Source organism: Phyllopteryx taeniolatus, chromosome 4, assembly GCF_024500385.1.
Source record: "Phyllopteryx taeniolatus isolate TA_2022b chromosome 4, UOR_Ptae_1.2, whole genome shotgun sequence".
Taxonomy (NCBI): Eukaryota; Metazoa; Chordata; class Actinopteri; order Syngnathiformes; family Syngnathidae; genus Phyllopteryx; species Phyllopteryx taeniolatus.
The window spans coordinates 11,841,505-11,868,837 of record NC_084505.1 but is presented as its reverse complement, the minus strand read 5'-3'; the positions used below and the strand labels follow the sequence as shown (position 1 = coordinate 11,868,837).

The 27,333-nt window shown below is 40.7% G+C and overlaps 2 protein-coding genes across 7 annotated transcripts in view; one reads left to right on the top strand and one right to left on the bottom strand.

Moving 5' to 3' along the window:
- wdr19 (WD repeat domain 19) overlaps positions 1–6,358 on the bottom strand; it is a 29,622-nt gene extending 23,264 nt beyond the window's left edge. For all 5 annotated transcript variants that reach the window (XM_061769458.1, XM_061769459.1, XM_061769457.1 and 2 more), the window contains exons 1-9: positions 6,100–6,358; positions 5,564–5,655; positions 5,417–5,482; positions 5,194–5,319; positions 4,530–4,645; positions 4,327–4,442; positions 3,681–3,761; positions 354–466; positions 48–221 (exon numbers count right to left, since the gene is read on the bottom strand). In XM_061769458.1, the coding sequence (XP_061625442.1) occupies positions 48–221; positions 354–466; positions 3,681–3,761; positions 4,327–4,442; positions 4,530–4,645; positions 5,194–5,319; positions 5,417–5,482; positions 5,564–5,655; positions 6,100–6,105 (890 nt within the window). In that variant the 5' untranslated portion in view covers positions 6,106–6,358. The remainder of the gene's footprint in view (positions 1–47; positions 222–353; positions 467–3,680; positions 3,762–4,326; positions 4,443–4,529; positions 4,646–5,193; positions 5,320–5,416; positions 5,483–5,563; positions 5,656–6,099) is intronic.
- A 4,005-nt stretch (positions 6,359–10,363) lies between these two features.
- LOC133476288 (uncharacterized) lies at positions 10,364–27,296 on the top strand. Of its 2 annotated transcripts, XM_061769456.1 has the most exons (9): positions 10,420–10,476; positions 14,063–14,250; positions 15,617–17,062; positions 18,302–18,394; positions 18,530–18,625; positions 18,897–19,013; positions 20,756–20,989; positions 21,807–22,156; positions 24,659–27,296. In XM_061769456.1, exons 2-9 carry the CDS (start codon positions 14,205–14,207, stop codon positions 25,151–25,153), a joined length of 2,877 nt encoding a protein of 958 aa, XP_061625440.1. In that variant the 5' UTR covers positions 10,420–10,476; positions 14,063–14,204; the 3' UTR covers positions 25,154–27,296. The 2 variants fall into 2 exon arrangements, with proteins under 2 accessions (XP_061625438.1, XP_061625440.1); XM_061769454.1 differs by lacking the exon at positions 14,063–14,250 and having other exon boundaries at positions 10,364–10,476.
- The last annotated feature ends 37 nt before the right edge of the window (positions 27,297–27,333 follow it).

Genomic DNA, 27,333 nt, shown 5'->3' with positions numbered 1-27,333 from the left:
CATCCTACATCACATAAGCATTAGTTCCATTAGGAGGTTATACATACCTGTTGTCCCCACAAGAAGCAGCCTTGTTTAATGCTGATGAGATGGCTACACTGTTGAGACTGTCTTTATGATTCCGAGCCTGGCAGAGCTCATGCCCAATCTCTCTGACGTGAGTTGAAATGACCACAAAGTATCCATGAGAGAAGCCAATGAGTATATACCCATCACCAAACCTGATAAAAGTGGAAGAAAATCCCTAATAATCTTACTCGTGTATTTTGCAATAATAAAACTGAATGATAGTGCTTTTTTAAATACTCAAAAGACACTATGCAATGTTCTGTGCGCGTTCATCTGTCCTTTACCAGCGATAAGAGACGATGCGCCCATAACTCGCGTCAAACGCCAGCTCATACCAGTCGTCGGTGTTGTTGACGCTGAAAAGGACCAACATTTTCTTTTCCACGCAGACACTCACCTAGAGAGCAAAATGCCAGTAAGTAAATGCAATGCATTCTATAATACACTCACTGGTCACTTCACTATGTACACCTGCTAGCTCTAATAAAATTCAATGCAAGTGGTGTCAGAAAGTCTGCCTAAACAAAGATAACAGTTACCACATTTTAGTCAAACTGTCAGAGTTAACAGTTAAACCATATGTTTATTGTTGTGGCTGTAGGTTGCTGTGATGTAGAACCATTGAGTTGTCCATCCATCCATTATCTGTACTGCTTACCCTCATTAGGGTCGCAGATGAGTTGGAGCCTATCCCAGCAGACTTTGGGCGAGAGGCAGGCTACACCCTGGATTGGACACCAGCTAAATGCAGGGCACATTTAGACAAACAACCATTCAGACTCACATTCACACTTTAGGTCAATTTAAGAGTCATCAATCAACCTAAGAAGCATGCAAGAGAGAAAGAAGGAAAGAAGCCAGCGTACCCAGAGAAAACCCACGCAAGCACAGGGAGAACATAATAAACATGAACATATCATCAGACCAGGCGGCACGGTAGACTGGTTAGAGCGTCAGCCTCACAGTTCTGAGGACCCAGGTTCAATCCCCGGCCCCGCCTGTGTGGAGTTTGCATGTTCTCCCCGTGCATGCGTGGGTTTTCTCCGGCACTCCGGTTTCCTCCCACATCCCAAAAACTTGCATTAATTGGAGACTCTAAATTGCCCGTAGGCATGACTGTGAGTGCGAATGGTTGGTTGTTTCTATGTGCCCTGCGATTGGCTGGCAACCAGTTCAGGGTGTACCCCGCCTCCTGCCCGATGACAGCTAGGATAGGCTCCAGCACGCCCGCGACCCTAGTGAGGAGAAGCGGCTCAGAAAATGGATGGATGGATGGATATCATCAGATCAATACTTTTCTGACAGTGTCAATATGAACTGAGGATTATTATACTGGAACAGGTAGATTTTTTTGATGTAATTATATTTTTAGCTCTTATCTTACTGAGAGTATAATTAGCAATCACATTATCTGTGCTGCGGCATGCGGACAAATGGTTCAAATCCGGGCTCCGGCTTTCCTGTGTGTAGTTTTCATGTTCTCCTCGTGTTTAAGTAGTACTCCGGTTTCCTCCCACATTCCAGAAACATTGATGCATAATTAAAGACTCTTAATTGTCCCTAGGTGTGAATGTGAGCGTGAATGTTTGTTTGTATGTTTGTCTACAGTATATGCAATTGGCTGGCAACCAGTCAATGGTGTAGCCCACCTTTCACCCAAAGTCAGCTGGGATAGGCTTGCGACTCTAATAAGGATAGTCAGTTTAGAAATGGGCTTAATCAGTGGATGAATATATCTGTGTTATCATGCTACTTGGTAAATAAGAATACAGTGCCATAAAAAAATATATCAAATTCCTATATTTGTACATAGTTTCCCCACTTTAATGTTCGAGATCTTCAAACATATGTAAATGTCAGACAAATATAACCCAAGTGAACTTAAAATGCTGTTTTTAAAAGGTGACTTCATTTATTAAGGGAAAAAAACTATTAAAAGTTACCTGGCCCTATGTGAAAAAGTAATGGCTCCCTAAACCTAATAACTGGTTCGGCCCATCCTCAGCAGCAACAACCAAAATCAAGTGTTTTCTATCACTGGCGATGAGTGTTTCACATCTCTGTGGAGATATTTTGGCCCACTCTTCCTTGCAGAATTGTTTGAATTCAGAAGAAAATTAGGGTTTTCAAGCATGAACAGGCTTTTTAAGGTCATGCCACTGCATTTCAATCAGATTCAAGTCTGGACTTTCATTCGGTCACTCCAAAACCTTCATTTAGTTTTTTTAAGCCATTCAGAAGTTGACTTGCTGATGTATTTTACATCGTTATCCTGCTGCAGAACCCAAGTGTGCTTCAGCTTGAGGTCACAATTTGATGGCTAAACATTCTCCTTAAGGATGTTCTCTTAAAGAGCAGAACTCATGGTTCCATCAATCACAGCAAGTTGTCCAGGTCCTGAAGGAGAAAAGCAGCCCAAGACAATCACACTACCACCACCATGTTTAACTGTTGGTATAATGTTCTTTTTGTCAAATGCAGTGCTACACTTACGCCAGATGTAACGAAACACACGCCTTCCAAAAAGCTCAACTCTTATCTCGTCAGTCCATATAATGTTCTCCCAAAAGTCTTGGGAATCATTCAGATGTGTTTTTGCAAAAGTAAGACGAGCCTTTATATTCTTTTTGGTCAGCAGTGGTTTTCACCTTGAAACTCTGCCATGGATGCCATTTTTGGCCAGTCTTTTCCTTATTGTTGTGTCATGAACACTGACCTTAACTGAGGCAAGGGAGGCCTGCAGTTCTTTAGAGGTTGTCTGGGTTCCTTTGTGGCCTCCTGGATGAGTGGATTGCTGTTCTCTTGGGGTAATCTTTGTAGGCCAGCCACTCTTGTGAAGTTTCACCACTCTTCCATGTTTTCTCCATGTGAGGATAGTGACTCTCCCGATGGTTCACTGGATGTTAAATCTTTAGAAATGGCTTTTGTAACCCTTTCCAGACTTATAGATGTCAATTACTTTATTTCTCGACTGTTCCGTAATTTTTTTGGATCGTGTCATTTTGTTGCAGCTTTTCTAGATCTTTTGTCCAACTTGATTTTGTCGGGACAGATTCTGTTTAAGTGATTTCTTGATTGAAAATGTCTGGAGGTAATCAGGCTTGCGTGTTTTCAGTGAAAATTAACCAAAAATTGTGATTAGCCAAAATTAATTCATGATTTAACAAGTAGGGTAATTACTTTTTCCACACAGGGCCAGGTAACTTTGAACTTTTTTTCCTTAATAAATGAAATCACCATTTAAAATTTTATTTTAAGTTCACTCTGGTTATATTTCTCTGATATTTACATTTGTCTGATGATCTTGAATATAAAAGTCTGGGGGGGAGATAAATATATAAGAATTTGAGAAGGGGGGGGCCAATACTTTTTCATGGGGGGGGGGCATTCCATTGCACATAACTTGAGTCAATCATATACATAGATGGGATAAGGTGAATACTGTGACCTGTTATTACCTCCATAAAGCAGGTGAATTCTTGACAAACTGCTGGAAGGTTTTTGCACTACAGTGTAAATGGTACACACTAAATGCATCAACTTCAAATTACTTTTTTCGTGCAAGTAGGAATGATGAGTGCCATTGAAAAGCGACACACTATATAACTCACAGTGTTCTCTCCCTGGGATGTCCTTTCGCTTGTCTTCATCATGGAAAAGTAAATGTCTGCAGGAGCACCACGCAGTTTTATCTAGAACAAATTAAGAACATGTCAGCGCACTACATTGTGTTTACATGTAGTTACTATTATCTGATGGTACTTGTTTATTGATACATCTATTTTCTGAGCCGCTGCCCCTCACTAGGGTCGCGAGCGTGCTGGAGCCTATCCCAGCTATCGGGCAGGAGGCGGGGTACACCCTGAACTGGTTGCCAGCCAATCGCAGGGCACATACAAACAAACAACCATTCGCACTCACATTAACACCTACGGGCAATTTAGAGTTGTCAATTAACCTACCACGCATGTTTTTGGGATGTGGTAGGAAACCGGAGTGCCCGGAGAAAACCCACCCAGGCACGGGGAGAACATGCAAACTCCACACAGGCGTGGCCGGGGATTGGACCCCAGTCCTCAGAACTGTGAGGCAGACGCTCTAACCAGTCGTCCACCATGCCGCTTTATTGATACAGTATTTAAAATTTTCTATACACAGTTAGAGTCCTTGTAACATAAATAATATGAGTAAACCATATGTCAAGAACAGTGTACATCTGCGCGCTGACAATGTGGTTTTTGTGCTCGACTTGACTACCTCTCGGATTGTGTCCCCCTCTTGATTGCTGATGCTCAGATTATTGTCATCACAGCCAAGGGCCAGTAGATTCTGAGCATTCCAGCAGCCACAGGTGATTTTCTTGGTATGTTTTCCTAGCATGCATGGCAAGAGAGTGAGAGACAATCACAAAAAAATGAATTGAAATGCTGAAAATTATCACGCTTGTTATGTCATGTTACCTAATATTGGGATCTTGTGTGAGGTCTGCTGATTGTAGATTAACAGGTTTCCTTTGGCAGTCCCAGCTGCCAGCAGAGGGCTTGTTTTTGACCACACAACGAGAGACATGTGATCTCTGTGGAGGAAAATCTGTATTTTTATCATTCCACCTCCATTATTGATCTGTCTGTCTGAGCAACATGGGAAAAAGTGCTAATGGAAGTTTAATTTGTACTAAAATATACAGTAAAAAACCCTACCACTGGTTTTGATGTATTATTTACGAAAGGTATCCTACAATTGACTGGTGAACAGTGCAGGGTGTGCCCTGCCTCTCACCCAACATCAGCTGGGATAGGCTCCAGCATCCCTGTGACCCAAATGAGAACAAATGCTACGGAAAATGAATAGATGGATTGATGGAAAGACTAATGCAGCAATGGAACTGTCTACCTCACCACCATAAATGCACTGTCCGTGTGTTCATCATTCTGCCAGGAAGTAGTCTGATACCATATAAATAACACTCCACCATTTTTTTTCCACACTTTTGCTCAGCATTTGCCTGCCAGAGGTCTGTGCTTTACTGAATAACATACTAGTTGTATACAGTCATTGTAGCATTGCCAAAATAGCTCAACTAATTGGCACAAAACGTTTGCATCATATTTAATGCAAATATACCTCATTCCACTGTCTATTTTGGATGTTTTATTAACACTGGCATCCCAAAGGTATATGCAGCTGGATTTTGCTGCTATCACTGCCAAAATGTCCCCATCCTTATCCCAGTCCATCCCCACACAGCGTCTGGGAGAGCAGGAAAAAGAAAAGGAACGATTATTTAAAAAATGAAATAAAAATAAAAACATTTGCCTCAATTGTTTATCTTTTCTCCGAGACATACCCAGGAAGGCTGATTTCAGTCCACTTGTGTCCATGGCGATCAAATATTTTTACTGAGCTGTCTTGTCTGGAGAGTTGGATACAGCACATTGAGCAAAGATTTAGTTTGGTAAAATTGTGTGCTAAAGGTAGTTTAGTTTGCACTCACCCTGCGACAGCTATGTAATTTCCAAGGGATTTCTGCCACTTGTACAGCAACTTTGAGCCCATCCAAGCATTGTCTATGAGGGTGAAAACACTCTGTGGACACGAAGAGACATTTTGCTCAAGACCATTTTCTAACACATTTAGTCAAATTAAATGTATTTCAACAGACACAAGACATATTTGACACATTCCACACGCTCAGGAAAGGCAGGCAAATAATAAGCTTATCTTTTTACTGTACATGTGCGACAAGTCTCCAATAATAGATACTTATTGGTGAGCACACACCAAATCCATAATTACAAGCATCCGACGATGTGTAATGTAGTATACATTTGATTGATTTAATGAGAAAAAACTGAGATGAGAAAGCAGTTCTACTATAAACGTCAAAATTATTTTTAAAAAAGTTTCGTTTGCTAATTAGCACTACCTTTAGCAAGTGGATTGTTCAGTGAAGACATAGTAATACATTTTAACTCAACGAGGGTTTAGCACATCAAAAATAACACTAGAAGTAATTTACTTAATACCAACCTTCATATTGATGAGTTTTGATACTTCATGTGTTCGATGCGTGCAGCGGTTCGATGAATACCATGCCACAATGTTTCGCCTTGTTTAAAATCATTTCCAGTAGACATTTAAAAATAAGTTCATTACGGTTCTAGGCAGACACATGATGAACGAACAGGTTTGTGGAAGATTTCTATATGTGCCTGTTAATTTGCGGACGCTGAAGCGTCTGGAACAGAAGTCATAGCAACAGCCTTAGCCAATCAGGAGATTCCAAAGATTATTTCCGGTTTTATAAACCGGATATCTGAGTTGAGGGAGTTCTCCTGTTTCATGTTCCGGCTAGGAACATGAACGGACTTATAGATGCATAACGTATACGTTATCGACGTTTCTACGTTTGAATATGATCTTTTGTGACGAGGACAGTTCTTAGTCGTGAAACAAAAATTATGCCCATGCTGGTATAGACTGTGTATAAATTGTAGGTCCAATCTTTCCATCCTCGTTAGTATAGTGGTCCTTTTTTGTCTATATGGATAAAATACTGTGCATTGATCTTAAGCGCAGGTGGGTAAAATATTGTACTCAAGTAAGAGTACTGTTACTTTAGAATAATGTGACTCAAGTAAAAAGAAGTCCTCCAAATATTTACTTGCGTAAGACTAAGAAAGTACTCAGTCAGAAACCTACTCAAGTAAAGAGTAACTCGCGATTAACTTCTGATTTAAAAAATAATAATAATCAGACCATGAACGTCAAATAAAAATACAAAATAATAATATAGAGGAATCCACACACACCTGCCACTATTTCAATTTTAAACTGCCCACAAACCAAGTACACATGCATTGGGCCCTACAGAAACATTTGGTTTATTCACTTAAATGACTTAATGAAGACGCTGTTTGCTGACCAGATTTGAAAGTGTATGTGTGTGTGTGCATGTGTGTGTGAGAGAGAGAGAGAAAGAGAGTTCGAGAGAGAGTGAGAGAGAGAGAGAGAGAGAGACATCTGCAACTTACAGCAAGGTTGCTTTCTCAAGTTAGAATGGGCTGAAATATCCAAGTTTGACCTGTCACAATTTAAGGGCTGCATGACAAAGCTGTTGTTTTTATGAGTCTGTAAAGTCAACACTCGCTCAGCTGTTTTTCCCCCCCGAAAATTAGTCACTTTGATTGGCCCACCTCAACGGCGCCCTATGCGGAAGTCGATGATGAAGTCTAAAAATAGATTGTGCACCCACTAATAGATAAAGAAAAGTAGCCAGCGGCATGCCGATCATTGTAACAGAGTAAAAGTATTGATTCTTCTTTACATAAATACTCAAGTGAAAATAAAAAGTATGGTTCATTCAAACTACTCTCACCAATACAATTTATCCAAAACGTTCCTTCAATAAATGTAATGGAGTAAATCTAGCGCGTTACTACCCACCTCTGATCTTGACATTTCCAGACAACACTGATCTCCCAACTTGAACCCGAATATACTTCTGTTCCCTTGAGCAAGACAGCTGCACCCAACCTCAGCAACGTTTGTTCATTGTGCTCTTGTGCTCTACTGTGCACTGGACGTGTGTGCTTCTAACCAAAGTAGTATATGTTCAATAAAACAATGTAGCTCTCAATTTAATGTTACCTCAGGAGAACTAATAAAGTGTTGTCTTTTTTCTTATTGTTCTTATTTTTTTGTTGAGTAGTGAAATGTAGTGTACTGTGGGATCAGGGCGGTTGGGTCGGTCCTCATTGCGGAACAAAATGTTGGTGAACATTGTTAAAAGATGAAAAAAATACAGGCAGCCTGGATAGCGGTGGAAGTAGTTAAACTCCCCTCACCTTTTTAAGAGTCACAGTGGAATAGGAATACATTTTTCCCTTGAAATTTGGTTTTGTGGGCCGAACCATTTAATGGCCTTTGCGTGGCAACCTGATCTGCACATGGATCTAACAAATCTGCATGGGAAGTCATACACTACCTAGACAAACTACTATGAACAGTGGACAAGCCAGTGGTGTCGCTAGGCCTATTTTAGGGAGGCTTCAGCTGTTTGTGGTTAGTCCAATTTGGGGGGGTCTTAGCACCACCTAAAAAGTTCTTAAGGCCCCCCCTAAATGATTTGGTTGGTTATTTTTGTTTTTGTTTTTTGTCCCGCCCCCCTACACCCCTGTCGACAAAGTGGCCACAATACAGTGTTTATCAAGGATGGAAAATGTTGAGTCGTGTTAACCACTATCAAAGTTTCCCGAACTTTATTGAGCCTGGGTAGCCATTTTACATTTTAAAAAATCTCACAGGCCACAGCCAAACAGAACTGTCACAAAAAGAAATAAATGATGATCTCGTCTCTGTTCACTCAAAAATGTACCTCATTGTGACATCTGGGCCTGTTTCATTGAACACAAAGGTGATAGACTTGCAGGAGGCCATGACTTGTTCTTTTGTATGAATAGCAATAGGTGGATATAGAGATTTATGACCTGGCATAGATAGATGGACAAAGATACATTATTTGTAGTAAATAACAGATAATTGTCCGACAACGTAAGTGAAATAACATATTTTCATGTGTCATCCCTGATGATCTCTGATGGTACACTAGTGTGCCACAGCACGCTGGTTGGGTAACACGGTACTGGATTACCGTGCCACTGAAGCATTCATAATTTATTTCATTTCAGCAAAATGATACATTCATAAAGGTACAATGGCTGCAAATAAAATTTTAAAAAATAAAATCTTATTCATTTGCAGTTATCAACTTTTCATAGTATACTATAGCATAGTATAGTCTTCTTTTCTTCTTAGCTAACCTCTTTCCTTGTATGATTTCCTATACTTTGAGGTTCCACCACCAAGTCTCCCTCTCTCCTTTCCTGCCAGAAGATACATCAAGTACTCTCCTGCCTGTCTCTGATCACCTCAGCTGCAGTGGTCCAGTCTTCTGGAAGCTCCTCCTGTCCTCCGAGAGCTTCTTCCCTAAAAGCAGCACAACACCTCTCTCAGCTTCCACCACATGGTTTTCTGCTCTGCCTTTGTCTTCTTAATCTTCCTACCCACCACCAGAGCCATCCTACACACACTCTCCCCTACCACTACTTTTCATTCGGTAACCTCCTTCAGATTACATCGTCTACACAAGATGTAATCCACCTGTGTGCTTCTACCGCCGCTTTTGTAGCTCACTTTATGTTCCTGCCTTTTCTGGAAAAAAATGTTCACTGCAATGTCTACCGCCATCTGTCCCTCCAAGTTCCTTTCCTGGATGCCGTACTTACCCATCACTTCTTCATCACCCCTATTTCCTTCACCAACATGTCCATTACAATCTGCACCAATCACGACTCTCTCTCTGTCTGGGATGCTCAGAACTACTTCGTCTAGCTCCTTCCAGAATTTCTCTTTCACCTCTAGGTCACATCCTACCTGTGGGGCATAGCCGCTTATCACTTTATACATAACACCCTCAATTTCAAGTTTCAGCCTCCTCACTCGATCTGATACTCTTTTCACCTCCGAGACATTCTTAGCTTACTCTTCCTTTAAAATAACCCCTACTCCGTTTCTCTTCTCATCTACACCATGGTAAAATCATTTAAACCCTGCCCCTAAACTTCTACCCTTACTGCCTTTCCACCTGCTCTCCTGGACACACAATATATCAACCTTTCTCCTAATCATCATGTCAACCAACTCCCGAGCTTTTCCTTTCATAGTCCCAACATTCAAAGTCCCCACATTCAGTTCTAGGCTCTGTGCTTTCCTCTTCTCTTTCTGCCTAAAAAAACTACTTTCCACCTCTCCTTCATCTTCGACCCACAGTAGCTGAATTTCCACCGGCGCCCTGCAGGTTAATGACGCCGGGGGCGGACGTTGATAACCCGGGCCACGACCGATCTGGTATGGAATTCTTTAGATGAACGCTCATATTTGTTTGTCAAAGTTTTAAGCCGGATGGCCTTCCTGACGTAACACTCTGCATTTATCCGGGGTCGGGACCGGCCTACAGTTAGCACTAACTTGTGCCTCCCATAGCGCTGCATTTATAGTATAGTATAGTATAGTATAGTATAGTATAGTATAGTATAGTATAGTATAGTATAGTATAGTATAGTATAGTATAGTATGCTGTATATAGTATACTATATATTAAAGGTTACAAACTTTTTAGTGGTAGAATCCAAAGTTGGAGAAGAAGTTCTGAAAGGCTGCTGAAATAACCAATCAGGGTGAGAAAACAGTTGCTGTGCCCCACCTCCATTGGGCACATGACCCCTAACTTTCTGCCTTAGAGGTATATATATCTTGGGAAGAGGAGGAATAGGCCCCTGGCAGCCAAAATGAAGTCTCTGATCCATGTATGCTGCGTTCTGGCTCTGCTGGCTTTGTCTGCTGCAGGTAAGGCCGAGAGGCTTTGGTGTTTGTGCTGCAACATGTCAGTGCAGCGGTGCCTGATGCATGTTAAGTCTTATTTGTAATGAACTTTCATGAGGATTGTGTGAGGCAACAAGAGGGAGTGCTGATACACTGCAGTAGATTGACTACATAATAGTGGTTGTAATAGTGTTCTAATATGATGGGTTATAATATTGGTTTTAGTGCAGACACTCAATTACTGCTCAGGAATACTGTACTATTTTCTCCAGTGGTCAAAAGACAATGTGGAAAATATATAGATAGGAATCCAAACAATGAACAATGCTGATCCTGCAAAGAAAAAGAGTGTTGTATATAGATGTGGTGCAGTTTGGAGAATTGAGGGTATAAAATGGAAATGTCAGTCTGAGACGGTACACCAGCTGATGGAAAATATTCTGCCTGCTGCTCATTCTCGTTGCCCTGGAGAGACAGCGTCGACAGATTGACTTTGGCTCACTACACTCACAGAGACGCGCACACACACACACACACACGCTTAAAACACCAATTAATCACTGTGAAATCAGTTATTTTACCACTGAATCCATTTTCTTCAGTTTTTCATTTATTCTCTTCAAATCTTATAATATGACCATGACGTTAATTCTAAATTAAATTCTAAGTATTTCAAAACTAGCTCTAAAGAAATGTATGTACAATTAGTTGACATTTTTAACTTTATGAGGATACCCCTGTGTGTCCTTGAATAGGTTCATTTCGGACCCAGCCAACAGCTGCAGTCACGCGTCAGGCATTTGTCAGGCTGAATCGTCACCAGATACTTGGCTCACTGATCTCTTTGTGGCTTTTCAGAATGCATATATATCTTTATCAAACAAATAGGCACACAGAGATACATTAATTTGAGATTATGTGACAACACAATAGTATTTGATTGTTGTGAAGTTTAGATAAAGCTCCTTGTGTTACTTCGTCATTCCAGGTATTAAAGTACCTAAAAGAGACATGCTAAAGCACTTACAGGACGAGAATACACCAAGACTGTATTTGCTTGCAATAATATGTGTATCAAGTCCCAAGTAAGGATATACAGTATGTATATGGTTGTATCGACAAAGAGTAATTCTAAACATGACAACTGGGATACTGGAAATGTCATGTCAATGTCTTTCCACTTTCCAGCTAGTAACATGTAAAAAAAAAAAACCTATGAGAAATATTTACTAACACGCCCCACAAAACATTATCTTATTAAACAAACACAAAAAAATAGGTTCAAATTGTGTTCGCACACAAGAAATCTCTGCAGTTGTGAAAGCAGTTGACAATACACTGTATACACATTATACACTGTTTTATAAATATCACAGTGGAATACAGTAATGCTCAGTTTTGAGTGACACTGTCAGAGTTATTCAATTAACATGTTTATTGTGGTCGCAGTAAGGTAAAATTGCATACCATGATACAGTGAGAGGATTTTCATTCAATCAAGCAATCAATCAAACTTTATTTGTAACCGCTTTTCATCCAATGGAGTGCAACGCAAATCGCTTCACATTAAGTAAAATATAAAAGTAAAACAAACCACAAGGATACAGACACACTCACACAAAGAAGTAAAAAATAATACCATGACCTAGTAACCTGAGGCTGAGTACAGAGCATCCAGGTGAGGAAACACCATCTCAGGCAGCCGTCTGCACCAGGACCAGACTATAGGCTGTAGCCATTGGCCACCAGAATGAGAAATATTAAATTGGCCAAAATGTAATAGCAAAATGGTTGTATGTGGGGGTTTGAGGCTGTTGCAAAATTCTGTGAATTTCTAGGGATTGACAGGTATATACGTGAACTGCAAAACGTCATGTTTCTCTCTAAAAGGGACTTAAATGTTGGAAAAACTGGCAGTACAATCTCGGCTACTGGGGTTTACTGTTTGGAGTTTATTTTTTAAACAAATATACCAAATATTAAGGAAAATGTAAAATTCTGTATGCATTAATTTGCAGGCGTCGCGCTATCGTGGTGGTTAGCAAGTTTGCCTAAAAATATAGAGGTTCTGGGTTCGAATAACAGCTTAGGCCCTCCAGTGTGGATTTTGCATGTTCTCCCTGTGGATGAGTGGGTTTTTTCCAAGTTCTTCAGCTTCCTCCCAAAAACATGCATGGTATGTTCCTGGGAGACTCCAAATTGTGAAGTAGTGTGAATGGTAGTTTGTCTGTGTCTTGTGATTGACTGGCAACCAGTCCAGGGTGTCACCTGGCACCCTAATGAGGACTAGCAATATCAAAAATGGTTGGCTGGCTATTAATTTGCATGGATGTCTGCTTATGGCAAGACAAAATGTTGTTGATTATGTTGAAATGTTTTACAGTTTGTAAAAATGACCCCAACTTAGTTGCTTCCCTTTAACTATCATTAATTCACATGGAAACTGTCAAATATATTTCAAATTGTCCTTACTTAATGTTCATTGGAAGTTAGAACCAGTTTATAAGTATAAAAAGGCTGTGCATGTACTTAGGTTTATAAATCATGACTCATCCACACCCATATTATGTTTCTAAGTAGATGTCACTTCACCTACTGATGCATTTATTGCTGAAGGTTTTTGCAAGATTTCTGCACAACCACTGAAGCTGTTGCAAGGAATGGATGGGGTGATATGTTGCATCATGCATGGTGTGCATATGTAGCTTGACAATCACAGGGAAGAGGAGAGTGTCACACCCCATGAAAAAAAAATAGGAGCACAAACATCCCTCCTTCTTTTCACCCTATGACTCATTGTGGGCCTATTTCTGCCTCGGAAAGGTGACATCCAGCACCAAGGGACGTCTCACCACACTGCACACTCTATCCATCGTTGTACGGGAGATGACCGAGGAGCCCTGAAACATCTGACACTTACATACTGACACTTGTGGAACACCTAAGTCTGGCAAAGACACACCTCCATGTATCCTGTGCTTTTATAATAAAGGGAACATGGTGGCAATGCACAATGACCATGTGACACTTGACGCATGAACCTGAATGCTGACAATCTCCCCAGAGAGTGATAAGCTAGCAAAGCACACCATCTGCAATAAATAGCTTAATAATGCGGTTCAGTGTCTTAAAATAGAGGGAGAGAAAGGGGGATTATTGCAAGAGTGAGGACACCATTTGCATCATATTACAGATAAACCCAATCTCTAGCATCACAAACCAAACCCATGTACTCAAACCAGCATATAGGTAGTTTTGTTTTTTAAGATTTTAAGATTATTAAATCTTTACCATCTTTAAAAACAAAGGGAAATGAGACAGCTGAACTACTGAGTCAATATATAACACAAAATACAATTTTAAAAATGAAAACAAAAATGGTTCTAATTTAAAGCAAACTCCTGCAGACGGACCAATCAGACTTTAGATTTTTTTTCACAATAATCTGGATGATATGTTCTATAGTCAGGTTCCCTTTGTGTGACATAACAATGACAATGGTAATGGAGACACATTATGAACTTTTTCCTTGATGTCTCTGACAAGCTTTTATCAAAATACCCCAAGGATCAAGAATTATAGCACAACCTTCTTGTCTTTCTGACATCAGCCCATTTTTAGAGGCCGGCCCTGTCTCATGCAAGTGAACAGACCAATGGTGAGTCCAGCTTTCGACGACTTTGGCCAGAGTCTGAACTTTGCGACTAAAGAGGCTCTCACCGGCGTGTGTGTGTGCGTTCCGGCCGTAGTTTATGTCTGTCCCGTCTTCTGCTTCACTCGATGGCCTGGCTCTCACCGGTGAGTGTGCGCTACAGCCAACTGTTTTCTTGTCTTGCGGAAACAGAGCCTAGGGTGTGGGAAAAAAAGTGAGCGCACATAAAGACAATATAAGCATTTTAGCTTTCAGTCACAGCAGAGTTCATAAATTGCACAAATTTATAACAGACTCTGGCCGTCACTTGAAAGTGGCTCTGGATTCTCACCCAGCCTAGCTGATCATTTCATTGGTGAAGAAAGGTGGTAGTTATGTAAATTGTGAACTTCTGCCCCACTGTTATGTAACATTGGGACGGAAGTGCATAACGTCTCACTCACACATTTTCAGCAATAGGCAGATAAAAGATTTACATGGTTGTTTAATTTGTGGGCAAGCACTCCATACACACAACCATTTGTATACAAGCAATTAAAAAGTAAAATGTTAAATGTACGTATAGTCCGGTGGCTTTAAAAATGTCTTCACAATACTCAAAGCACAGAACTCAACTAAGGCCAACACTTCTTCTTTAGCTTTGAGAGAAAGACTGTCAAATATATAAAAACCTGTGCCAACTGTTTCTGCCTGTCATCATTTTTCACCGTCCCCACCTTGTAATGTGAACTGCACACTCTCTTAGCTCTTAATACTTACTCTATTAGCTGCCCCACATCAGAATGTGTTCTACCGTGTGTTCACACTTGCAGACAGTTAAAATTAAATAGAGACTGTGACCTTGCGGTCTTTGTAGACTGTGGGTGGGACCAATTTCAGATTGTTTGGAAGTCACTGTAACTTTTAAAATTTTGGTTACTTTGATCAATTTAACATCTCTGGATGTGTCGATCAAAACTTAATAAAGGTGAAAGTTGTGAGCCAGCTTTTATATTGGATTTTATTAAGATTGTGCAGGAGTACCTAATATTGTGGGTGCTGAATGAGTGTATGTGTCAGTATAACCCAGGTTGCCTCATAGGATATCATGCAAAGAAATTACCTGTACAACATAAATTGACAGCATTCATTTGTCATTAAGCATTCAACAGGACCTTTTTACACCTTTTCATGAAGTTTAGTATGTTATTTCTATATAAGAAAAAATGTTACATTCAGCTAAATAATTATATTGCTAAACCTATTGTGTATTAATAAAATTTAATTCAGTAGTTTATTCCAAACTCAGGGTTTATAAAAGATGCACAGTTAAACTGAAAAAAAATACAACCACCTACACAATGTAAAATATCACCTTATGAAAGGCACAACAATTTACGTATGACAATGTCTTGTAAATGATAATGTAAAATAGCGTATGTTGTGTGTTATTAGTGAAACATTACACCTCAACATGGAGTAACCATATACTGATAACATTCTCTCTTCTTCATTTCTGTGGTTTGGTGCCAGGGTCATCCATCTCTAATGAGGAGCCACTGGTACCTCTTCGGCTACAGGAGCATGAGAGTAACCTCTTCTCCTGTGGATGTGGCACAACAGAGGAGCAGCCCAGCCAGAGTTCATCCAACGACACCCCGGCCCCAGAGAGGCCCACGTGTCAACCCTGTTCCCCAACACTGGCTGTGTCTGAGGAAGAGTCAGCCTCGCTCTCACAGCGTGAAGAAGAAGAAACAGCTCAAACACCACAAACCAAGGCTTCCACTGTTGAGGTAACAAGCAATGTAGAAGGACAGGAAGAAGCTTCTCTCCAAAACATGGCAGAGGAAAGTCAAGAGGAGATGGCATCTGATGACCACGAGGCATCCATTGTGGAGGAAAAGAACGAGAAAGAAGCAGTTGGTAAGGTTGTATATTCTTTTGCAGGAGAGTTGATGAATGAGGAATACAAAAGTGAAGACGTAGAGGATGAATTGCCAAAAGAGGCAGTTATCCCCCACGATTCTGATTCAGAAGAGGAAGAACTGGTTCAGGAAACAAAGGAGGGAACACAAGAGAGAGAAGTAGGGGAGGAGAAAATTGTACTAAAAGATATTGTGGAGGAGGAAGCTGTTGAAGAAACTGAATCAGAGCCAGAGGACATTCTTGAAATGAGTGCTGTACCTGCAAACCCAAAAGTGATATCTGAAACTGAAGCACATTATTACACTGAAACTGAGGATATGTCAGGACCTGAAACAGATTATGACAGTGAACTAGAAGTCATGTCAAAACCTGAAGAACATCATGCTGACTCCGAAGTGATATCCAAACCGGAAACAGAATATGATACCGAAACAGAGGAGATATCAGAACCTGAAGCACAATATGAAGCTGAACCAGATGATGAAGCTGAACCAGAAGTGACATCAGAACCTGAAGCCAAAGATGAAGCTGAACCAGAAGTGATAACAGAACTGGAAGCCAGAGATGAAGCTGAAGCAGATGTGATATTAGAACCTGAAGCAGTACATGAAGCTGAACCAGAAGTGACATCAGAACCTGACGCCAAAGATGAAGCTGAACCAGAAATGATAACAGAACTGGAAGCCGAAGATGAAGCTGAAGCAGATGTGATATTAGAACCTGATTCAGAATTTGAAGCTGAACCACAAGTGGTATTAACATCTGAAGCAGAATATGAAGCTGAACCAGAAGTGTTAACAGAACCTAAAGAAGAAATATCAGAAGTTACAAATAACAGCATTGGACTAGATTCGCCAGAACTTGCACTTGTTTCTGTGCCTTCAAAGCCTGAAGCAGAGCCTGAAGTAATTCCTAAAGTAGAGGTTATTGAAGAAGTCACACCAGAGTCTGTTGAGGAAGCAACAGTGGAAGATCTTGAAGAAGAAACATCTGAAGAGGCTCCTGAGGTGGAGGAAGCTCCTCTGGAGGTCAAGGAGTCTGCACAGGCCAAAGGTACAACAAGAAAAAGGATTGTCATATGCTCATATAGCTTGTACACACATAAGCATGGTCTTACAGCCATACAGCAAGTACAAACATGAATAGACTCAAGCTTCAACTGCACTACATTATTGATAGAAGTCAAGAATAAATGGACTTACAAATAGAAATCCAATCAACGCGCATCTGTAGTTCCAGCCAGACAATAATCTCTCAAATAAAACCATCCATCCATTTTCTGTACCGCTTATCCTCACTAGGGTCGTGGGCGTGCTGGAGCCTATCCTAGCTATCTTCGGGCGAGAGGCGGGGTATACCCTGAACTGTTCGCCAGCCAATCGCAGCTCAAATAAACCCCATACTTAAATTGCATACCTACATGCTACTTTGCGTAGTTGAAAAGTAAATGTGCCCATCTGTGATTTAACTTTGGAATACATAACTTCTATTCATCACATTCTAGAAATTAACGACTTAATTTAGATTCATTCATATTCAAACTCGATAGACATGTGGCAGCACAGTGAAAATAGTGGGTGACATGTCTGCTTTACAGTTCTGAGGTTTGGGGTTTGAATCTCGGCTCTGGCCTCCCTGTGTTAAGTCTGCATGTTCTCCTGAGTTGTTGTTTCTTCAGGTATTGGAGCTTGGTCCCACAGTCCAAAAACATGCATGCATGTAAGGTTAGCTCAAGACTGCAGGGGTGAATGTGAGTGTGAATGGTTCTTTTTTGAAATCGCTATAGAAAAATGGATGGATATTCACAACTGTTGTCACCATGTGGCACAGGCCACATGAGACTTTTTTAAAACACTTGTTTGCAACTGCAGTAAATGCAATGAGCATTTAAATGTAAAGGGTCATGGTGTTTAAAAGATCTCTCTCAGCTTCCAGTCTTTCTTTCCCTGGCATGTGAATCCCACTGAATATGACACTGTGTGTGTCTAAAGAGGAATTAGTGACAACCTCTGTTGCAGAAATAAACAGACGAAAATAGAAAAGGAAGCGAATAGACTGATACATGTGCTACAGCATGTAAAACAGTACTGTATTTGACATGGGAATCACATTCATTTCATGAATGTGTTGTTGAAGGTTAAAAAAGGGTTACAAAAACATAACAATCTGAAACATGAAACGCTTCATTGCATTATGTCATGAATGAACACGTTTTCATTATCTGTTGTGCAGTTAAACATGTAAGTTTAGTAGCATCAAGCATTCCAACTGACAGTTTATTCTGCCAATTAGGGGGAAAAAATGTGGGTCCAGCACTGAGGGACCGTTCCCATATTGAAGACACACTAAGACTGGCAGCTGCTGAACCCTCAGCCCAATTGACAGGTAAGGAACTTTCAGAGTAAAATACAATAAAGCGATGTAACATAAACCCAGTATCCACTGTAGCACACTACCCAAAATGTCTCCTTACTACTTTTGAGGTGTCATGCTTTCAATCTCAACTACATTTCTTTCCAGCTGCAATGAAGAAGCTACTGAACATCTACCACACAGCCATCAAGCCAGTGGAGCAAGTGTTCAAGTACAATGAACTCAGGCAGCATGAAGTCACAGGTAAATCAAATCACACTGACTGCATCATATGATTGCTGCATATCTGATAGAGGGAGGAATATCGAGTCAAGTTTGTCAGCTGTACATCTTGATTTTGAATGATCAAAGATTATGGCCTCAGGATGGCACAAGAAAGCAGGTCAGGGAAGTTCTGGAAACTCAGGAGCTTCATGATTTTACTTTTTATAAACTATTTTTAAGATAGCTCTATGAGCCATGTCCTGTCAGTCAATCAATATCTGGTCTTGTTCTTCTCCCTTCCACATTGTAGATGGAGAGATCACTTCTAGGCCCATGGCTTTGTTTCTTGGACCCTGGAGTGTGGGCAAATCCTCCATGATCAACTACCTGCTGGGTCTCCAAGACACTTCACATGAACTCTACACAGGTAAGTGAATTTGATTATATTTTCCATATTGTATAAATAGTCATGGATGGATGTGTTTATCAAGAAGGAAATAAAGTAAATTAAGTAATGGTTTACTGTATGTTGATTTTAAAAAATTATACATTAATAGAATGTTTGTAACGTTATTGTTTCACATATTTCTAAATTAGTATCAGAATTACTTTTTTCTTTCTTTGTACAAATCAATTACTAAAACTGCCTTCTACCATCAGAAGAATTTATCCAGAGTGAAGGCTTGCATGTGCCAAGCAGACCAGGAGAAGCTCATCCATGCTTTTATCTCAAGTCGACTTGACTATTGTAATGGTCTTCTGATTGGACTCCCCCAAAAGAGCATTAAACTGCCGCAGCTCATTCAGAATGCTGCAGCTCGGGTTCTGACCAGAACAAAGAGGTCAGAGCATATTACTCCAATTCTAAAGTCTCTATACCGTCTCCCAGTCAGATTTAGAATAGACTTTAAAGTTCTGCTACTGGTCTACTAAATGGTTTAGGTCCTGAATACATTAAATAAATGCTAATGGAATATAAACCCAGTAGGGCTCTGAGATCTACAGACTCAGGTCAAATAGTGGCGCACAGAGTCCAAAACAAACATGGTGAAGCAGCATTTAGCTATAATGCTGCACACAAATGGAATAAGTTACTAACAGAAGTGACGTTGACGTGATATGAAAGCTTTTAAGCCCTAATTAAAAACGTCTTTTTTCTTATGCATTTTAGAGCATTTCCACATTTAAATGATATTTCTTGCACTGTACACTGTTTCAATTGTACTTGTATTTTTCTCCATCCATCCATTTTCAACACCGCTTATCCCGGTTAGAGTCGTGGGGCGTTGGAGCCTATCCCAGCTGACTTTGGGCAAAGGGCAGACTCCACCCTGAACAGGTCACCAGTCAGTCGCAGGGCACATCTTGTATTTTTGTCTTTGTTTTAAATGTTTATAAGCTATTTTTTTCTTTGTTTTAAATCCTTTGAATCATTCAAAGCACATTGAGTTACCTTGTGTATTAAATGTGCTATATAAATACATTTGCTTTGCTTTGCTTTGCTACATACAACTCATTCCAATTCACACATGCCACAATCCGGCGTTGAAGGTTTAGTGCAGAGGTGTCGCAAGCCACATCGTAGTTATGGTTTCCCTTGGAGGGTCGTTATGACAGTGAACCTATACAAATGTATGATCGCCTCATATTATCACATATACAGTACACATCAAATTGATGGATACTAATTTAATTTGGTAACAATTTTTAAAATCAGAAGCCAGTAAAAAAAATAAAACTATTATTCAATTTGTTTTAAAAGGGATTGGTAACAAAAAATATTAGTTTTTTTGCAATATCTCTGTGTCACTAAAAGTGAAAACGATTAGCAATTTTGAACATGAAGTTGACTCACATGACTTGCTTTTACAGGCCACATAAAATGATGTTGCAGGCCAGATCTGGCCCCTGGGCCTTGAGTTTGACATCTATGGTTTAGTGCCTTGCTCAGGGGAAGAGAACTGACTTCACAAGCAACCAGTCCTAATGTCCATATTTTATTTCACGTTTTGTTTGCTGTGTGTCTTGATGGTTCTGCTTTCCCAAGTCTTATATTAAATGCATTACTTGGAACACTGCTACTGGTATTCTTCTGTATTACCAGTAAAGTGAAGAAACAGCTGATATGTCAAAGCTCAGTAATACATGTTCAATTTACCATTCCACTAGGTGCTGAGCCCACGACCTCCGAGTATACCGTAATAATGCACGGTGAAAAGTTTCGCACCATAGAGGGCATTGTTATGGCAGCCGACAGCTCGCGTTCTTTTTCACCCTTGGAGAAGTTTGGCCAGGGCTTCCTGGAAAGGCTGGTGGGCTTTGAGATGCCACACAAGCTGCTGGAGAGGGTCACAATTGTTGATACACCCGGCATCATTGAGAACCGCAAGCAACAGGAGAGAGGTAAACTGTTTTAGTGATTTTCAACTGGTGGGTCGCTGATCCATTTTGGGTGGGCCGCGGACAGCTAGTGAAAACTTCCAGTGGGTCCTTGTTTTACCCCAATGTTGAACGGAAGAGACAGGAAGTGTTACTGCCTCGCACTTAAGCCACAAGTTTACTCTGGAAACAAATAGAGTGCAACGAGGCCTCTGGCTAGCAGATGTCACGGCTACCGATATGATTTTGGTGATACATGAAACCCCTTTGAAATGGCGTCTTGCAACTGCTCATATCACAACAGCATGAAAGAATACAAGCATGGTGTAAGCACAACTTCCATTTAAACAGCCTGTCCTGGACTCGTCTGATAGAGCCAAAGCAATGACAAATAGCATTACTAGTGTTTTATACCATAATCATTCATTCTGTCTATATCGCTCAATTCATAAAAGAAATGCAAACTATTGATGTTGCACTTTCCTAAAAACAAAAGATCAGTGCTGAGATACAAAAGAAATTTTGATATTTAATGTATGTACAGTACGTGTGTTCATTTTTATACATGGTTATCATGTTCACGCTCAGTTGATTGTGCGCTGAATTGCCCTTTAAACATGTAAGCACAGTATAGCTATGTTTAAAAATATAACGTTTTCAGAGGATATTTTAAAAGTAGGTCACGACTCTACAACAGTAGGGAAATGGTCACCATGTCCCATGGTGACAACAGTTGAGAACCACAGACCTATTTGATTGAATCATGTTTCTTTTGCAACTACAACTGTTGTGAAACAGTCATCATAATACAACCTGAGTCCATTTTCCTCACCCCCGTCAGGGTACCCATACAACGAGGTGTGCCAGTGGTTCATTGACCGAGCTGATCTCATCTTCCTGGTTTTTGACCCCACCAAACTTGATGTGGGTGGGGAACTGGAAATGCTCTTCAGGCAAATGAAGGGCCGTGAGTCCCAAATCCGCATCATCCTCAACAAAGCCGACAGTCTCACCACCCAGGATTTGATGAGGGTCTACGGAGCCCTGTTCTGGAGCATGGCGCCCCTCATCAATGCCACAGAACCTCCTCGGGTATATGTGAGCTCTTTCTGGACTCCGGAATATGCAGTAGATACTAGCCGGGAGCTCTTTATGAAGGAGGAGACCTCTCTGCTGGAGGACTTGAACCAGGTACGACTATTATTCGCATGGTGTCTTGTGGTTCAAGGAGGTTTTTTAGGAAACCTGTGAGAATGTTCGACAATATTAGGCATTACATTTTAGAACACTTATTGTGTCACTCTGCCGCCATGGCCTGTATGCACGCTCACTATGCAAGACCACATTGCTGAAACAAACATATCAAAGCTAGTTTAAAGTTTGCTCAACATTATGTGGACAAGGCAGTTAAGTACTGGGAGAATATAGTCTGGTCTGATGAGAGCAAATTTTGGATGCCATAATGCACACCACGTTTGGAGGAGAAATGGACATTGCACATCACCCTAAAAACACCATACCAACAGTGAAGTTTGGAGGTGGGAGCATGATGGTGTGGGGCTGCTTTTCAGAAAATGGTACTGGTCAACTTCACATTATTGAAGGAAGGCTGAATGGGAAAATGTACTGAGACATTCTTGGCACAAATCTGCTGCCATCCATAAGGATGATGAAAATTAAACGAGGGTGGACATTTCAACAGGATAATGATCCAAATCATACTTCCAAGGAAACTCTCAATTGGTTTCAAAGAAAAAAGATAAAGCTGCTATAATGGCCCAGCCAATCACCTTACTTGAATCCAATCGAAAATCTACGGAAAGAACTGGAACTCCAGGGCCATAAAAGAAGCCCATGGAACCTTCAAGATGTCAAGACTGCTTGTGTGGAGGAATGGGCCAAAATCACGGCAGAACAATGCATCCTGTCAAACAGCCTTTTGTACAAAGTATTAAATAAATACCAGTTGGCGTGTTCAATACTTATTCCCTCTGTCATTTCACATTATTACACACAACTTAATTTCTGATCTTATTTGGTCTACTTTCTGTGTATGTGTGGATTATTTGGGTTGTTCCCAACATCTGTTGAAATGTTCATGTCAATAGCACAGTCACGATACAAAGGTATGAGTTGTGACTGGACCCAGAAGCAAGTGGAGGCTGAGAAGTTTGTCGTGAATGTTTATAGAAAAGGAAATTGGGAATTGGACCTTCGAGGCGTAATGGCGGGTCATCGAGACAGGGATCGTGCGGTGGGGGTGGCGTGAGCAGGTGGATGGCTTGGTGGTGTGGTGGAAGAGGTCAGCAAGGTGGGGAACACGGGAGGAGCACTGAGGACGAGGAAGAACATGGAAATCAGAATAATGCGAATAAAGCATAGCTTACATGCAAGTACTAGGCCAGTGTACCAAGGGAGAACATTAATACTCTGGTGATGGTTTGCAGGATCTGGCAGGCTTTTATGCAGGCAGAGATGATGACGGCTGATTGAAAACAGGTGCGCGGCCAACGTGGTGCTGATTACAGGGAAGGGAGAGAGAGAACATGAGAGAGAGAGGGCGAGAGGGGCGCAAAGCACCACCCAAGCTCCAAAACAGGAACTACAAGGATAGCTCATCACAAGCACCTTTGGGGGGGGGGAAATCTATCTATCTATCTATCTATCTATCTATCTATCTTTCTATCTATATCTATATATATATATACACAGTCCCCTCTAAAATTATTGGAACGGCAAGGTCAATTCCTTTGTTTTTGTTGCCTACTGACATTTGGGTTTTAGATCAAAAGATGAATATGAGACAAAAGTTCAGGATTCCAGCTTTCATTTCATGGTATTTACATCTAGATGTGTTATACAACTCAGGACCTAGCATCTTTTGTTTGAAGCTACCCACTTTTCAAGTGAGCAAAGGTATTGGAACAGACATTATTCAATTAACTTAAAGTGAGTAACATTTAACATTTCAATAACTGCATCAAGCCTGCGACCCATTGACTTCACCAGACTGTTGCGTTCTTCATTTGAAATGCTTTTCCAGGCCTTTACTGCATCCTCTTTCAGTTCTTGCTTGTTTCTGGTGATTTCTCCCTTTAGTCTCCTCTTCAGGAGGTAAAGGTCCGGTAATTGACTTGGCCAGTCTAAGACTTCCCACTTTTTCCCCTGATGAAGTCCTTTGTTGTGTTTTGGGTCATTGTCTTGTTGTATGATGAAGCTTCTTCCAATTAGTTTGGATGCATTTTTCTGTAAACTGCCAGACAAAATGTTATGCCACCAAATATTAAATGTTATTCACTTTAAGTTAATTTAATCATGTCTCTTCCAATACTTTTGCTCACTTGAAAATTGGGTGGGTTCAACCAAATGGTGCTTTGTCCTGAGTTGTTTAACACATCTAGATGTAAATACCATGAAATAAAAACTGGAACTCTGAACTTTTGTCTCATATTAATCTTTTGATCTATAACCCAAATGTCTTCACTGGACTGTATATACATCCATCCATTTTCAACACCGCTTATCCTGGTTAGCATCGTGGAGTTTGCCTGTTCTCTCCGTGCCTGCGTGGGTTTTCTCCGGGCACTCCGGTTTCCTCCCACATCCCAAAAAATCCCAGTTTAAAATGTTTGATTGTTCCTCTTCCTCTCCTCTTACTCTCTCCTCACTCTTCACATGTTGGTCTTCTTGCAGGTGATCGAGAACCAGATTGAAAATAAGATTGCCTTCATCCGGCAGCATGGCATCAGAGTACGCATTCATGCCCTCCTTGTTGACCGTTACCTCCAAACCTACCACGAAAAGCTGGGCTGGTTTAATGATCCCTTTGAGGTGTTTCATGATATTGTCACTGACCCAGACAAGTACTACATCTTCAAGTCCATTCTGGCCAAGACCAACGTCAGCAAGTTTGACCTTCCCAGCAAGGAGGCCTATCAGGATTTCTTTGGAGTTAATCCTGTGGCCAACTTCCAGCAGCTTTCCTACCACTGCAGCTGGACGAGTGGTTGCATGCTAGACCGTTTAGAGAAGGCCATCTCGTACGAGCTCCCGACTCTGCTCATGAGCATCAGCAAGGGGACGCCCGCTCCAGCAAAACCTGCTCCGACACCTGCAACCCCACTTTCCGGCACCTGCAAGGCACCTGAGTGTGAGGAGAAAGCCAAAAATCGTTGGAGGAGGCAATGAGATGGATGGGAATGGTAGGTGGTCGCAGAGGCAGATGGCGGCAGCCTTTAGGCTGTTCTGCAAGAATCCTCACTGCTGTGATTCTTACAACTGCAGAATGATAAAGACCATTTGCAAGGCTCTACCATGCCCACCTAGGTCATGTAACGCCAAAAAATACATCTGCTTAGACCTTATTCATTAAAACAAGTGAAAGGGGTTTTCCCAATGGTAGCACATTAGATAGTCTGAGAATAATGTTAAATCATACTGATAAAATACAACTTATAGCTGACTGTTATTGTTGAAAACCTCAACTTCTTTGTCTTCAGATAAAACAAAAGTAATATTAATTTATAAACATTCACTTCTTAAATATGAAGGGGAAAAAAACAAAAGGAGTTTGTTGTTTTTATTTTTTATTTTTGCACATTATTTATTCACATCCTCAAAGAAAGACACCACATGCAAAAAGCTAAAAACTGGCACTGTTGTCACTTCTGCGCTGCTTTGAAAGACTGAAGACTGAATCAAATCTGCTGTTGTGCTGTTTTAATCCACCTAGGCACCATTGTCGTGTCCTTAATACCATTGAGGGACTCATAGTGCACATGTCAAGCTTTGTGCTAACAGGACAAGTGCTCACATTCTCCTTGAACTAATAAAATACATTGAATACAATTTTTGCACCAGCTGGGAATATTGTTCATATTCATTAAGGCATTTTCTTCACTTGTGAAATGCATCCATCCATTTTCTATACCGCTTGTCCGCATTAAGTTTCCTCATTTTAGGTCTGTGATCATTTTCTTCTTATTATCACTTTTCTTTTCAGTAAATATGATCAAATCTTTTCTTCTCGTTCCTCTCTGATCTTACAAAGACACCAATGAAATAACCATTGTTGAAAAGCTATTTCCAGGAGTATATCCACAATGTCATATAGTGCATGATTGTTCTGTATGAATGAGGTGCCATATTTTACCAAACAAACTTTTTCAAGCATTTGGAATGTAATACTGGCTATATGGTGCCTCAGTAAACATGTGAAATCTGAATTAAAACTGTCCACGCATTCCTGAGTTACACATGTTTTTTCTGCCGAGAGGCCTGAAATCAGGTCATTTGAATTTTTCTTACTGTATCTATGTCACTAGTGAAGATCTCCAACTACCTCTCCGCCCCCGAACCAGCGTTGTCAACATAACAAACACGTGTGCTCTCACAATTAGAGGAAAGGGGGCACTCTTAGCCAATATGGGCAAAGTGGAACAAAACTGGGTCAAAGAGAAGTAGTTGTCAGAGACGCCTTTTCTGGACACTTGTATCACAAAACCAAGGTGTTTTTTTTTTTAAATGAAAGTTTTTTACTAAGTCCAAGTTCGAGAGTCACTCTGTGGACAACTAAATAGTCAAAATATGTAAGTACAACCCCAATTCCAATGAAGTTGGGACATTGTGTTAAACATAAATAAAAACAGAATACAATGATTTGCAAATCATGTTCAACCTCAAAGGATATCACCACATGGGCTCAGGACCACTTCAGAAAACCAATGTCAGTAAATACAGTTCGGCGCTACATCCGTATGTGCAACTTAAAACTGTACTATGCAAAGCAAAAGCCATTTATCAACAACACCCAGAAAAGCCGCCGGCTTCTCTGGGCCCGAGCTCATCTAAGATGGACTGATGCAAAGTGGAAAAGTGTTCTGTGGTCCGACGAGTTTACATTTCAAATAGTTTTTTGAAATTGTGGACGTCGTGTCCTCCGGGCCAGAGGAAAAGAACCATCCGGACTGTTACAACAGGGTGGCTTCGTAGTAAAAGAGTGCGGGTACTAGACTGGCCTGCCTGTAGTCCAGAACTGTCTCCCATTGAAACTGTGTGGCGCATTATGAAGCGTAAAATACGCCAACAGAGAACCCGGACTGTTGAACAGCTGAAGCTGTACATCAATCCAGAATGGGAAAGAATTCCACCTACAAAGCTTCAAGAATTAGTGTGCTCAGTTCCCAAACGTTTATTGAATGTTGTTAAAAGAAAAAGTGATGTAACACAGTCGTAAACATGACCCTGTCCCAGCTTTTTTGGAACGTGTTGCAGCCATAAAATTCTTAGTTAATGATTATTTGCTAAAAACAATAAAGTTAATCAGCTTGAACATGAAATGTCTTGTCTTTGTAGTGTATTAAATTAAA

Coding starts and splice junctions, on each gene's coding strand:
- LOC133476288 (XM_061769454.1), top strand. CDS start 10,419: ATGAAGTCTCTGATCCATGTATGCTGCGTTCTGGCTCTGCTGGCTTTG. Junction 18,395..18,529: donor ACCCTCAGCCCAATTGACAG/GTAAGGAACTTT, acceptor ATTTCTTTCCAG/CTGCAATGAAGAAGCTACTG. Junction 22,157..24,658: donor TGCTGGAGGACTTGAACCAG/GTACGACTATTA, acceptor GTCTTCTTGCAG/GTGATCGAGAACCAGATTGA.